This window comes from Macaca fascicularis, chromosome 2 (genome assembly GCF_037993035.2).
Source record: "Macaca fascicularis isolate 582-1 chromosome 2, T2T-MFA8v1.1".
In the NCBI taxonomy this organism is placed as follows: domain Eukaryota; kingdom Metazoa; phylum Chordata; class Mammalia; order Primates; family Cercopithecidae; genus Macaca; species Macaca fascicularis.
This window is the reverse complement of record NC_088376.1, coordinates 59,480,390-59,495,270: the sequence shown is the minus strand read 5'-3', so window position 1 is coordinate 59,495,270 and position 14,881 is coordinate 59,480,390. Positions and strand designations below refer to the sequence as shown.

At 39.5% G+C, this 14,881-nt stretch overlaps 1 protein-coding gene across 4 annotated transcripts in view; it reads right to left on the bottom strand.

The window, feature by feature from the left end:
- The window catches only part of KCNAB1 (potassium voltage-gated channel subfamily A regulatory beta subunit 1), a 498,217-nt gene that overhangs the window by 12,059 nt on the left and 471,277 nt on the right, over window positions 1–14,881 (bottom strand). For all 4 annotated transcript variants that reach the window (XM_045386728.3, XM_005546175.5, XM_005546177.5 and 1 more), the window contains 4 exons: window positions 12,390–12,475; window positions 11,619–11,739; window positions 10,486–10,580; window positions 2,556–2,676 (listed from right to left, as the gene is read on the bottom strand). In XM_045386728.3, the coding sequence (XP_045242663.1) occupies window positions 2,556–2,676; window positions 10,486–10,580; window positions 11,619–11,739; window positions 12,390–12,475 (423 nt within the window). The remainder of the gene's footprint in view (window positions 1–2,555; window positions 2,677–10,485; window positions 10,581–11,618; window positions 11,740–12,389; window positions 12,476–14,881) is intronic.

Below are 14,881 nucleotides of genomic sequence, written 5' to 3'. Positions count from 1 at the left end.
ATTCCTTTCTCATAGCTACCACATGAACTCTTTTATCTCATTTCTTCATTTGTAAGTGGAGATAGTAATAGCAAAATCCTCCACTAGCATCTGTAAAATATGACTAGTAATAATATAGACCTCAGCAGACTGTTTTGATGATGAAGGAGACAACACAGTGAGCATGAGCCTGAGGTGCTTACCATAGAACCTGACAAACATCCCCTAGTAAGGGAACCAGAAGTCTCAGTGCTTTTCTGCCCAGTGTGTAGCCTTTGGCAGCATGTGGCTATTGAGCATGCAACATGTAACATGTGTCTAGCTTGAATTGGAATGTGCTTGCTCTAGGTGTAAAATATATGCTGGATTTCAGAGATTTGTAGAAAATAAAAGTAAAATATCTCAATAATTTTTAATATTTATTACATGTTGAAATGATAATATTTTGGCTATATTGGGTTAAAGAAAATCCATTATTAAAATTAATTTCACCAGTTTCATTTTAATGTTTTAATGTGGTCACTAGAAAATTTAAAATAAGATACAGTTATGCATCCCATAGCGACAGGGACACGTTCTGAGAAATGCATTGTTAGGTATTTTCCTCATTGTGTGAACATCACAGGGTTCTTATGCAAACCTAGTTGGTATAGCCTACTGCATATCTAGGCAATATGGTATAGCCTGTTGCTCCTAGGCTCCAAATATGTACAGCATGTTACTGTACTGAATACTAGAGGCTGTTGTAACACATGGTGTTGTGTATCTAAACATAGAAAAGTTATAGTAAAAATACGGTATAAAATAGCATACCTGTGTAGGGCACTTCCCATGACTGGAGGTTGCAGGACTGGGAGGTGCTTTGGGTGAGTCAGTGAGTGAGTGGTGAGTGAATGTGAAGGCCTAGGACATTCTTGTACACTACCATAGACTTTGTAAACACTGTGCACTTAGGCTACACTAAATTTATTTTCAAGATTTTTCTCTCTTCAATAATTAACATTAGCTAGCTGTAACATTTTTACTTTATAAACTTTTAATTTAAAAAAACTTTTGGCTGGGCACGGTGGCTCACGCCTGTAATCCCAGCACTTTGGGAGGCCAAGGTGGGTGGATCACAAGGTCAGGAGTTAGAGACCAGCCTGACCAACATGGTGAAACCCTGTCACTACTAAAAATACAAAAATTAGCTGGGCGTGGTGGTGTGCACCTGTAATCGCAGATACTCAGGAGGCTGAGGCAGGAGAATCGCTTGAACCCAGGAGATGGAGATTGCAGTGAGCCGAGATCACGCCACTGCCCTCCAGCCTGGGCGACAGAGCGAGACTCCGTCTCAAAACAAAAAACAAACAAAAAAACCTTTCAACTTATTTGTAATAACATAGCTTAAAACACAAACACATTGTACAGTTGTACAAAAGTATTTTCTTTATATCGTTATAAGCTTTTTTTCATTTTTAAAAAGTATGTTTTTAGCTTTTTAAACTTTTTTATTTGTTACAAACTAAGACACAGACACACTCATTAGCCTTGGCCTACACAGGGTCAGGACCATCACTATGTTCCACCTCCACATCTTGTTCCTCTGGGAAGTCTTCAGGGACACACATGGAGCTGTCATCTCCTGTGATCATAATTCCTCTTTTGGGAACACCCTTCAGGAGAACGGCCTGCATGAGGCTGTTTTACAGTTAACTTTTTTTTTTCTAGTAAGTAGAAGAAGTAACACTCTAAAGTAAAGATGAAAGGTATAGTATAGTAAATACATAAACCAGTAACATGGTCATTTATTATCAAGTATTATGTACTGTAGATGATTGTGTGTGCTAGACTTTTAGATTACTGGCAGTGCAGTAGGCTTGTTTATACCAGCATGACCACAAACACACAAGTAATTCATTGCACTAGGACCTTAGGACAGCTACAACATCACTAGGCAATAGTAATTTTTCAGCTCCATTATAATCTTATGGGTCCGCCTACATATATGTGGTCCATCGTTGACTGAAACACCCATGATTGAATGTGGTTCATGTTATCTTTCTCTCAAACAGTGTAGGTGGTTTTTCAATTGTTACCAGCAATCATGACCTTTCATGGACTCCACAGCATTAGAAGGACAATTTTTATGGCCTTCAAGAAGTTTCAGGTTGAAGCTATTTCTCTAGGATCAGCTTTTCATGTGGCAGTAGCCTTGGGCCTGTAACAGTCCTGTATCTCAGCTTCTAACCAACCCTGGCTCAGTTTTCAACAGAGACAGCAACTTGAGCCAAAAGAAATGGATGTCACTACACAGTTCACCCCTGACATCTGTGATAGTGTGTGTTATCACTGACATGTTCTCATTTAAACTATATTATAAGGGCAAGGGGAAAGAAGTAAGAAAAATTTGCTATCGTGTAGAAAATTCTGGGGAACCTCAAATAACTCACTTTATATCTAGCAGGAGTTTATGCTTCAGAGATCATCTGTCCCTACAAAAGACATTTTATCATGGTAAGGGTGTGGTCAGCAATAGAAAACTATGATCTCAGCAGAAGTCCCTCTACCACCCCATAGCTTAGTAATTTTCTTACCAACAGCTAGCTGAGGTAGTGTGCATCCCAGACGCTCTGCAATTGGGGAAAGGTCTTTTAGCTTGTTTTGCTGTTTTCTCCCTTCTTCACTTACAATTCTTTCTTTCAACCACTGGTAGCACTGAGGAAAAGCATAACATTGAAATGTTAATGTCTGGTAAAGATCTGATGTCAAAGAATGGTAATTCAATAAAATATGTGAACCTTATGATGATTTTCTGAATTTTTTGACCCTTATGTTTCACACTGCCAGGGATGATTTCATCCAAAGAAATGTTCCTCACAATCTTGCTCCTTGTTTATTGGTTCAAAGCAGATTGATTTTGACTAATATTCACCATTCAAATTGATCAGCCTGCACAGAAGTTGTTATAACCCTGATCGTGACATATAAGCACTTACATCCTAGCCTGTCCAATAGAGGAGGTCATATTTCTTATTGGGATAGCCCAATTTTAGAATGTAGCAAAAAAAAAAAAAAAAAAAAAGTGCATTTACATTTTACCAAGATCTATTATGTCTCCTTTTTATTAAGAAAACTGGGTGCCAAGCTTTCTGCTCAAAGAAAATCATTACTTTACATTTTTGTTTGACTATTTTTCTCCCCCTTGCTTTCAGTTCACTGCTAATCTCTTATTCTTTTTATAATAGGGCTTTGTTGTTAGCTTCTGCAGCTTCTTCCTAGAAGCAGACATGGCATAACTGATAGATACCGAGTAGATTTTTAAAATTTTAAAGTGGATAAAGACTTTGCAAATGTTATTACCTATTGTGTAACTATTGAAACTTAAAAAAGTAAAGAAACTCAAAACAGGAAACTATTCTTTAAAGCCAATGAGAAGAAACTGACCCTGATCTATAGACTACAAAATGAACCTAATTTCCTCAATATAAAGAGAAAAATATTTTAGAACTTCTCAATGCCCTACTTTCCAGAAGGCTCTGCTCTTACTATGAGAAAGGGAACAACAGACTCTTCTACATAAAGCGAGCACTAAGCAGCAACACTCAGAGGAAAAGAATATTTGTAAGAGTGTTAGTCTGTTTTAGGGAAAATAATTGAAAATCATCACACTGTGTGGAAATGTGGACTTTCTCTCTTGTGTGTATTTGCGACACAATCGCCATCGCAGATCTTTATCTTCCCAGAGGCCGCAGAATGCTCTGCAACAGGCAGTGGGCCATGGACACTGCACCCACGTGATTTCAATAGGCTACTGGCTTTTGTTTTTTGAGCATTTTTTTCATCATTCTAAGACAATATTTCCAAAGAAAAGGGTAACCATATTATGTTTTATTGTGATTTTTTGAGTTATTTTGCTGATGAGAAAAGGAGAAGGGCAAGCTGCCCGTTTTGCCTCCTAAATCTCAAAGGCTTATGGGCTGGCTCCTAACTTGGTAGCCTGCTTGGGGAGATGGCTAAAGTTTTCCCAGCCTTAGCTCTGGGAAGCCTCAGCTCCTTCAAAAAGAAGACTGGCCTGAAGCATCTCTCCAGAGATGACAGTTGGTGCCAGTGGTGATGAGATGGACATTGTGAACAATGGACACTGCCTGGGGACCGGGCAGACTTCCTGGGCCAGTGCTGTCTACGTCAGAGAGTCCCTGAACTTACTTTTGGTGTCCTCCATGGGAAAAACATCACCAATCCTCACTAAAGTTTCATAACATCTTTCAGGGGACCAATATTTCTGAATGTATTCAAACAGACTAACAAAGATTAAAAACTAATAGCCAACTGCTTTTTGAACAATTGCTTCTTATTAGTATTAGCATTTCTGAGTTTCAGTATATACCATGCATGTAAAGAGTGGTTGGTTTATCAATCTTTTGTAACTTTTCTGTTTTTGAAATCTTGTATGCAGTGCATTCTCTTCCTTAGGATTGGGTTACAAGTTCTATGTATGTGCGTGTGTATATATGTATGTGTGTGTAACACACATACACACGCACCATTTTCAGAGACAGACTTCCAAAAGTAAAAAACATTAAAAAGTAAAAATCAAGCAATTATTTATTGAGTCCCTATCTCTCAATCTTCAACACCATAAATCTCATTGTTGCTTTAGCCTAAGGAAATACAAGCAGATTAGGGTTTTTAAAAAGTAGATGCGGCCGGGCGCGGTGGCTCAAGCCTGTAATCCCAGCACTTTGGGAGGCCGAGACGGGCGGATCACGAGGTCAGGAGATCGAGACCATCCTGGCTAACACGGTGAAACCCCGTCTCTACTAAAAAATACAAAAACTAGCCGGGCGAGGTGGCGGGCGCCTGTAGTCCCAGCTACTCGGGAGGCTGAGGCAGGAGAATGGCGGGAACCCGGGAGGCGGAGCTTGCAGTGAGCTGAGATCCAGCCACAGCACTCCAGCCTGGGCCACAGAGCGAGACTCCGCCTCAAAAAAAAAAAAAAAAAAAAAAAAAAAAAGTAGATGCATAGTTTTTATACTGCTTTCCTCATACCAAAGGAAACAAAAGTGTGTTGGAAATAAACAGCTTTAACTGCTTTACAAATGAGAACGTGTTAGCAGAGATAGGAATGAGGCTTAATTAAAATATTAATTAAATATGGAAGCAAACAAGTGTGTTTTATAGGAAGGTTGGAGGTGGGTGTGCTTGTGGCAGTAATATACCCAGCTTGCTGACTGGGCAGTAATCCATGAATCAAAAGGTGAAATCTCCTCATCCAACCCTATTCTATCATCCCACTGCACTGCAATGATTTGATTACTTGTTGGTTTTTCTAAACCTAGCAGGTGGAAGAAGCCAGGGATGGCTTGTTGCTCACGTCAGCATCTCCAGTTCTGACACTTGTAGCTGGCAAGGAGGAGGGGCTCAGCTAATATGGTGGTCAGGGAGGAGTCAGAGAAACCAGAGTTCTGTGGGGTCAAAATAAATCTCTTCCCATTTTTCAGATTGATCATGACACCTCCTCCCCAATGCAATGTGACTCTGTCAGCAGTCCTGTGGGACTCCACAGGGCTTGTGGAATCCATATTATTTCATGATTCACCCCTTCATATGTCTGTCCCTCTCATAAGGCCTGGAGCTACTCCTTGAAGGTTGCGACTGTCCCATTCATCCCTGTATCCTCAGCACCCAGCACAAAGTCTAGGTACACTCAGTAAATATTTGTCAACGGGACAACTGAATGAGCTTTTCTCCACAGATTAGTTGGCTATTAGTTTTATGTATGTTACAAACTCTAAATTTTCTTAAAGCCTATTTCTTTGCCCTCTCCCAATGCTATGATGATTTTATAAGTCCCTGTTTCATAGGTATTGATATTGGGGTGAGAATAGTCTGTGAGACTTGCCCCAAATCCCTAATTAGTTGTTTGTTAATCTTGGATTGAACTCAGGCTGAAACTGGAGCCATGGACAGAATCAGTCACATTTCAGTTCTGAACACTGTCTAGAATAATTTAACACCCAAGATCGCTGACTATTTCTACTTAAACATCAAAGGCTTTGACTCAAAACAAAAGCAAAGTCACTATTGAGGTTGAGATCTCTAGGTAAAATGCTAGAGCTGAAAACTTGCCTTCTGAAATTTTGCCATAATGTACAATATGCTTTGTTTCTTTATATGAGCACTTGACGTACTTGGACCACCTGTCTCCCCCAACTTTGATTCATCAAGGTGTGCATGCTTCTTATTTTTTTTTGACAGAGGGGTACATACTTTTGTATTTTTTTTTTTTTTTAGAAAGGATCTCACTATACTGCTCAGGTTGGAGGGAAGTGGCATGATCTCAGCTCACTGCAGCCTTGACCTCCCAGGCTCAGGTGATCCTCTCACCTCAGCCTCCTGAGTATTTGGGACTGCAGGTGAGCATGATATCTAGCTAATTTTTTGTATTTTTGTAGAGATAGGGTTTCGCCATTTTGCCCAGGCTGGTCTCAAACTCCTTGGCTCAAGCGATCTGCCCACCTCCACCTCCCAAAGTGCTAGGATTATAGATATGAGCCACCATACCTGGCCTAAATTTTTCTAGAAAGCATTTTGCCAAGAACAGGGAGGAGCTGCCAATACATTTTATTGCACTATTTATTTCTATTTAAAAGCTGTACACCTGGTCTCTTGATCAGACTTTATTGATTTGGTTATGGCTCATCAAATTAACAAAGGCTTAAGTACCTCTTATGTACTCATCAGGCTCTGTGATGGGTCAGATGAGAAGGTTTCAGTTTCTGTCCTAGATGTATTCACAAATCATTACTTAGTAACATGGGAAGTGTTTTTTTGTTGGGGTTCCACTCTTGTCAATGATTTCCTTACAAGCTATGTCTTTACTGCCTCCTAATGGGAAATGCCATGATGAAGTGGTGCATAACCTGAGCTGATCATAGTACCTTACCCTTTTAGCCACTGTCATTGGTCTCACAGGGTGGCACATGACCTAAGCTTGGCCAGTCTTCTCTGGACTGAAGTTGGTAAAGAAAAGATCGCTTTTATCTTAGGTTACATGCCTTTAGAAATGCAAACCCGCAACCACCAGTTTTCCTGCTCCTGGTGTCATGGAGGAGACCCATTTGTAGTATAAGAAAATGACACCAACAAGCAGAGAGAACTAGAGAAGATGGAAAATCCTGACAATGTACGAGTTCATGGATGGAGTCATTGCTGAGGCCACTCCATATTTCCCAAGGATGTCTTTGTGAACCAATAGAGTCCCCATTCTCTGATCAGATTAGTTTTCATTGAGTTTTGTTACTTGCAACCAGAGAATTAGAAGACTCTGTAAGAAGCGTTCATGGAATAATAGAGAAGGTACAAATAGCTCATTTTTGGAAAGTTAGGACAGTCTTCATAGAGAAGACAACCAAGCTTTGCCTTTAACAATAAGAAGGGGTTCCACAGGAGAATGAAAAGAAGGACATTTCTGGGAGGCAAAGGAGAGTACAGTGCATTTGCATGGAAAATGAAGTAGTATGATATGGGAGACACAAATGAAAAAATAGGCTCAACTTAGATCCCAAGGGAGTTTCCTTGAATGCTTTATTGCGGAGTTATGGCTTTGTCCTATAAGCAATGATTGGGAAATCATTAGAGGATTTTAAGCAGAGTTACGATATGGTCAGATTAACATTTTTAAAAGATTCAGTGGTCACAATGGTGGGTTGTTGAGGAAAGGGAAGGAAATCAGAGGCCAGATGGGAGGCTACTATAGTAAATCTGACAAGAAATGATGAAGATCTAAACAAGGGCTGTGCACAAGATGGATCTTAGAGTCAAGATAGAGTCTGGAGGATTTGGTGCCTTGTTGAACAGGAATAAGGAAGGAAAGGAGGCAGTCTGAGATAATGCCTTGGCTTCTGACCAAGATAACCAGATGGATGGGTGGAGGCACTGTTAAGCAAGAAGGAATGGCAGGTTCTGGGGGTGAGGACAGATTCCATTAGGCATGACTGATGCCCATGGGACTTCTACTTGGAGATGTCTAATAGACACAAAGAAGGAGTGCTGTGCAGTTCAGCAGTGAAGTCAGAGCTGATAACACAAATTTAGAAATCATTGTTAGAGTAGTGGGGCCAGATGAGGGGGCCCAGAAAATCCAGAAAAAGTAGTATTACCTTCTAAAAGAGCTCTAGATAGGTATTTTTTATGCTGATTTAATTTATCCTTCAACTGCAGTTCAATACTACAACAGATGCAAAATATTAACATCTTAAATGTATAACAATAGCCAATGTGAAACACAAACTACTTATTCTCTTTTAGGGTGAGATGAATGTTACCAATTTATTTATCTACTTGCCCAGATATCTATCTTTTAATTTAACTTACTTTCTTTCTTTCCTTCCTTCCTTCCTTCCTTCCTTCCTTCCTTCCTTCCCTCCCTCCCTCCTTCCTTCCTTTTCTCTCTCTTTCCTTCTTTCTTTCATGGTATCCTCATTCACTCCTAAGGTTGCTCTGATACTTGCCTCCTTTACTTTTTATTTTTTATTTTTTTGCTCTGGAAACTATACTCAAGTGACTTTCCTAAGTGCATATACATTACTCCGAAAGCACTCAGGCTGATAATGTAGAGCCTTGAGAGTCTGCAGAGCTCTAAAGAAGCATACTTTGTGATCAGCCACCTTTCATCTATTGAGAGCTCTTAATGTTTATTATTAAGGATGTTCCAGTAGATACAGAGTTGACTTTATAAAAGTCAGCAATAGAAATATTTCCCAAGCTGCTTTTGGGCTTAGCCACCTTCAAACATTTGTTACTCTTTCTTTTTTTTTTTTCTTTTTCCTTTCACTAGTGAATTTGTGAAAGCTTTTTCAGCTGTTTGCAAGCTTTTCTCAGTGATGAAGGTTAGACAATCATGCACTCCAAATACAGCATAACTACTTTTTTCTCCTTTAAAAACCTGGGTTTAAAGACAAATAAAGATGTCTTTGAGGGAGATAATTAACTGAAAGCCAGACCTGGGTTCTAATATCAGCATTTTCTGTTATGAGTTTATGGTCTTGGATTGTTATTTAAGGTCTTCGTGTTTTAGTTTCTGCATCTGAAAAGGGTCTGCCTCTCAGCAGGTTATTGTGAGAACAAACACTCAGCCTATATAGAAATGCTTGGAATTTGTCAGCAAGCCTCTGAAAGAACATGTGACACCATGCTTAGCTCAACTGACTAAAAGTCACCTGTATCCATTCTGTTTGTGAGAATAAAACTTGTTGAATGAAAACACTTAGCTCAGTGCTTGGCACATAGTAGGTATTCAGTAAAATTGTAATTATCAGTGCTTCCCTTCTTCCAATTCCTTCCTTCTTCACTCCCTTCTTGCCTTCCTCTTTTTACACTTCTTTCCTAAGATGCTTTTAGTCTGTCTTTGTTGACTTGTTAGACTTGTTTCAGAACAATCTTTAATTTTTAGAAGAGAGACCTTATTTAATATTCTGGGATAATTGTTTTTTGTAATAATACAAAACTAGAAATAGGACCATGTCATCGTGCTTTAGGAGATATTTATGTTGTATTATTTTAGAGAACAAACAAGCAAAAGCTCAACTGTTACACACAGAAAGGAAAGTCAAAGGCCTAGAGCCTTGAAAATATTCTGATTAGGGAAGCTCATGGTGGCCACAGCCACAGTGATTAAAGGATTGGTGGTTCAGACTTGACTTGAGCTGTTTTCCCAATAATTTAGCGCTGATGGAGGCAAGAGGTTGCGTAAGGCTTATACTTCCTCTTAGAAAGACTCTGGTTTATCTGATTTCTTTAAATGCCTGTATTTTCTCTCCCTTGACAATACAGAGTAATTTGTGATTCTAATGTTATTACACATTCTCTCAAGTTTTTAAAAACAGGCATGTTGTTATTAATAAGGAGAGATGTTTGGAGTACTCTCCAATAAATTAGTCATCAAGATGTCCTGAATGGAGGTAATTTTGTGTCGATGATCTTGAATATCTTTTTGCTTCAGAGCAGAATTTAAACTGCTCTAAGTGACAGAAGCTTTGCTATGTATCTGTCTCCTGAAGTCTCCCCTTCTAACCCACTGCCCCCAACACACACTAAAAAGTGTCAAACATACTCAGCTACAACTGTTGGCCTTATATGGATTAAGCCTCTATGGCTTACATTTTATTTTGTAAGTTACATTTTATCAGTTTCAAATGATGGAATGTTTTCTTTAACATATGAATAAATAACAATGTAGGAATTTGAGCCCTGCAAGTCCAATCAGGTCATTGGGCACTTTTTCCCCAGTCCCCAGAGGAAGAGAATATTCGACGCATTCGACGCAGGCAGATTACGAAGGGCTGACTGATACATGGCCAGGTGCCGAAACCTCCAGAAGGCTCAGAGGAACCTGCCAGAGGCCACTGGCCCGGACAACACAGTCTGCCTGAGCTGGGAAGCCCTAGGCTGTTGCAGAGCTGTTCTTATCGATCTTCCCTCCTTCCTAGCCCGAGGCTTTTTTCTAGACATTGAGAAAAATACCTTCAGTGAAGCCCTGGAACTTTCAGGCACCCCATTTCCGTATTTTCCTGAGATGATTCCACAGGCAAGTGGAGACCACGTCATTGCACCAACCCCTACAGAAGAAAAAACTGAGAAAGCTGCTTGTGCAAATTGGGATCAAAAGTTGCGGGGTGGGGGAGGGATGGTGGTGTTTAAATAGAATTTGGTAGGTTATCGGGAAAAGCTGTCCAGATAAATGAGTTAATATTGGCATGCATTTTTTCCATTACAATTTAGGAGCTTACAAATTGTGTTTCATTCTTTCATCAACCAATTAAACATGGACTGTCAGTTCTTGGGAAAGCCTGAAAAATGTGGCTGAAAAATGTGGCTTATCCATGAATTTTTGTTGTCCATTGAGTGCCTAACATAGTGCCTGGTACACAGCAGGAGCACACACCTGGTACACAGCAAGCACTCAATAAGTGAGAGCAATAATAACAATTGTTGTTGTTGAATTTTTATCTTTATCTCCTTTTCCCAGAATTTTCCTGCTCATATGAACCTCTAATTTTTAGGAAGAAAATTATCTCTGGAAACTTTTGATAAATAAGGCTGAAAATGTGGCTTATTCATCTTTTCCTAATGTCTAAATTTCCTGGGTACATGTTATATATGTATTTCTCCCCTCTCTCTGAAGGCATTAGTTCTACCTACACAAAGTGATAGTGCCCGACTTAGTAGTTGTTGAATTTCCCAATTCTCACTCAGTGCCAGGGCTAGGGTAGTAGATACAGATGTATATATCCACGATATTTTTGAAAGGTAGTCATTGTTTACTCGAGCAAGCACCAATGAAAAATGAATTTATTCATTGGTTGTTCCCTTTATTCAGTATGCATTTTTTTGAACACCTGCTGAGTACAGCTGAAACACTAGTCACAATTTACAACTCTGCTTGGCTTTCATCAGTGATACCTTGTAGACTAGGTGCAGATTCTGCTACATTTTGATTCTGCTACAATCTCTGGAATGCATGGTTCTTACAATGTCTGTGTTAATTAGGGACATTTAGGAAAGCATTTCAGTAACACTGTTTTTACTTCTTCCCCCCCGAATCAGTGATCTTTCTCTTGTTAAAAATACCCAGTAGCTTTTATTCTGAAGATTACCTATTTTGTGGTAGAGCTCTGGCAGCTGGACCTCCACTTTCTCTCTCTGGAAAAGATGGTACTCAGCTTGTTCACAGACTGGTGGGATCATATTGAACTGTCTTGCTACAGAATAGGCTTCCTAGGGAGGAATGAGATTACAACTGAATTTATACTGATGAGAAATGAGGCTTCACTGTAATTTGTATGCATGAGAAATGTTTACTTTGGTGAAATCAGTACAAACCAAGAAACATGTAGGATGCCAAATAATAAGCAAATTTGTCACCACCAATTTCACTAAGAGCAATATGAAATGTAGGAAACCCTTATTAATTTTTTGGGAGGGTTTGGATTGAGTTAAGTCCAGGGCAAATTAGTCAAAGTGTGAATTATACACTATGATAAAGAAAATGTAGTTTAACTATTTTTAAGTTCCTAAAGAAATAAGACTTAGACTAACATATAAAAGTATCTTTAACTAGCTTGGTATAAACAATGTAGTTAATACAGTTTTTTATAAGAAAACTAGAATACTCTGTTAATATATCTCCATAGCTGTGAAATTCACTTTGCCCTCTTGCCACCAGGGAACACTGTATTCTCTGTTGTATTCTGAATGGATGAGCTCCGGCTCCAATATCCATCTCTATAATGATGGAATTGGTTCTAGAATTCCAGTACCATAGTGATTATGAGAAAAGTTTGCAAAAGATCTTGCAATTTATGCATGGCATCTGAAAAGCAATAATAAGGTACTCAATAACCATTTAAAAATAGAAATTAAATTACCATTATCTCCATAGCACTCCACCTCGAGGTGCCCCAGTACATCGCCATGCCTTGGTTTATCACATGTGTCATGGCTCGGACAATTTCTATGGAAAGTCAAACAGACAACATTTCATGAATTCATCTACTTTTCAAAGATATGTGATTTTTACCCCTCTAGCCAAAGCCTAGAAGCTTAATGCAGTTATTTGTTTGATTAATAAAATTAGTCTAATATTGGTGACAACATTATTGTCTGACACGAAATATTGATGGTTTGGAGGCTGATGGTACTTTTAGGTAAACTGACATTCCATTTTCCATTTGCAGCAACAACACTAAATGGTATTGAAAATATAATGACCACTTTAAGTTCTTCCTTTACTTTTATTGCTTGATGATTCCTGGCCTAATAAAGAATACACGATTCACCTTTTTAAGAGCCTGGGTACCTTCCTCACTAAAGTGAGAAGTAAGAGAAGGTATCTGCTTTGACTTTGCAGAATGTGAGGTCACTGAGGGTGAAAGGCCTGTCTCTGTATATTGGACTTGCAGAGCATGGCCGCACACAGAATGGGTCTCTAAGAGAGGTGACTCAGCGACAATGTGTTTAGCAGAAAGATAAACATATTAAATGCTGAACAAACAGCTGAAGCCACAGTGGCTCACAGCTTGCAATGACACACCCTGTCCTTGATCACTTTGAACCAAATTTTGTCCTAAGACACCCACATAATTGATTTCATTGGGGCCTGTTTGTGGTCCCACCCGGTGTGCTCATCAGCCTCATGCAGCTGAACATCACATTTCCTAAACAGGAAAATGAATCCCTTCCCCAGAGGATGGAGCTGAGCAAATCCTCTTGGCATCAGCCAGATGTGTTGCGGAACAAGAGAGCGTGGAGACCCTCAGTTTAATTTAGTTAAAATTTACAGACAGGGTTGGATTTCTTCCTCAAAGCAGGTCAGTTAAACACTCAGGATGCCAGGTCACTCAACATTTTCAAATAGTCACGTGCCTTGGGCTTTTCTATTTCTCAGTAATACCAGTCAGTTAAATGCCCTTCAAAAGAACCAAATCCTTGTCTCAAAGTAGAGTTGCAGTAGATGTATTCTTTTTTATTATTATTATTTCTCATGAGCAGGCACTGTCTAAATCGATAGGGAACAGGATTTGAATGAAATGGCCAGAGTTAAGAGTCTTAGCTTCTTTGCTTGTTTGGCTTGTGTAAATTATTTTTAATCGCCCTTGATTTCTTTGTTTGGAAGATGGGAATGCTTTCATTCACCATTGTGTGTCCAACAGAGATAAAAGCTGGCTTTATAAGCAAACGTTTTCTTTCTTGGAGAAAGACTCTAGAATATCAAATTATTGCCCAGCAACTAAAACTATGAAGTTCATTCTCCATTTATAAAACATATGATTAAAAACATGTAAGGAACCACTTTTCTTCTCTTTTACTGTACAAATGGAGATGCGTGCCTATGATAAACATTTCTAAAAGTTGAAAACAATGATATGAATCTCTGCCCCAGATGAATTTTCTCTTTGGATGTCTCCATCACTGCACCAGCTCCCTTTCCCTTCACATCCTGTGTCATTCAGAGCTGGGAGTTCAGTCAATCAACAGTATCTATTAGGTGTCTGCTGTCCTGGGTGCTGGAGATATTGTGGTGAATCAAACATGCTGGTAAACATAGAAGAAGTTAACAGAAAATAAAGTGGACCTGGCCTCTCCCTTAACTCTGTCTCCGCCATCAAGTAAGACAGGTACAGAGTGCTGACAGGTGGCTTGGGCAGTTGGGAGTCCTTGACAAGAGCAGTGAAGATGGAGTGGAAGTTGTGACTCTTCGTGCGCACTCATTCAATTATACAACACACAGGTATTACAAGCTTAATATTTGCCAGTCACTGTGCTGGTTGCTGGGTTCATCTGTGAGTAAAACAGACACAAACTTCCTGGACTCAGAGAGTTTCAAGTTGAGTGGGAGAGACAGAGAGGTAAATAAGTAAGTCATTATAAAATGTAAAGTGTTATAAAGAAAATAACATAGGGGACTGGGACAGGAAATGAAAGAGAAGACATATTTAGTGGAGTAAGGAAGGTCTCACTAAAGCGCAATCATGTTTAGGCATAAAAAAGCAAACAGGAGCCATCCATGTGAAGAACAGTGGAAGAGCATTCGAGGCAGATGGTATAGTATGTGCCAAGGCCCTGAGGAAGGACAGAGCTTAGTGAGTCCCAGCAATGGGAGGGAAGGAGGACGGGGGTGCAAGATAAAGTTGGCAGAGGGCAAACCATGTCATTTGTATGTTATTCAAGGTTTAATGATGCCATTAACATTTTATCAGGTAAGGGGATGGTAGAATAGAGTTTGCATTTCAGAACACTGTCTCTATGCTGTGGAGAATCATTAGTAACAGGGAGGACTGGAGGAAGTAGGAAAAGCTTGAGGAAGGTATTGCTGTATTCTAGGCAGGAGATGAGGGTGATTTGTAATAGGGTGGTGGTG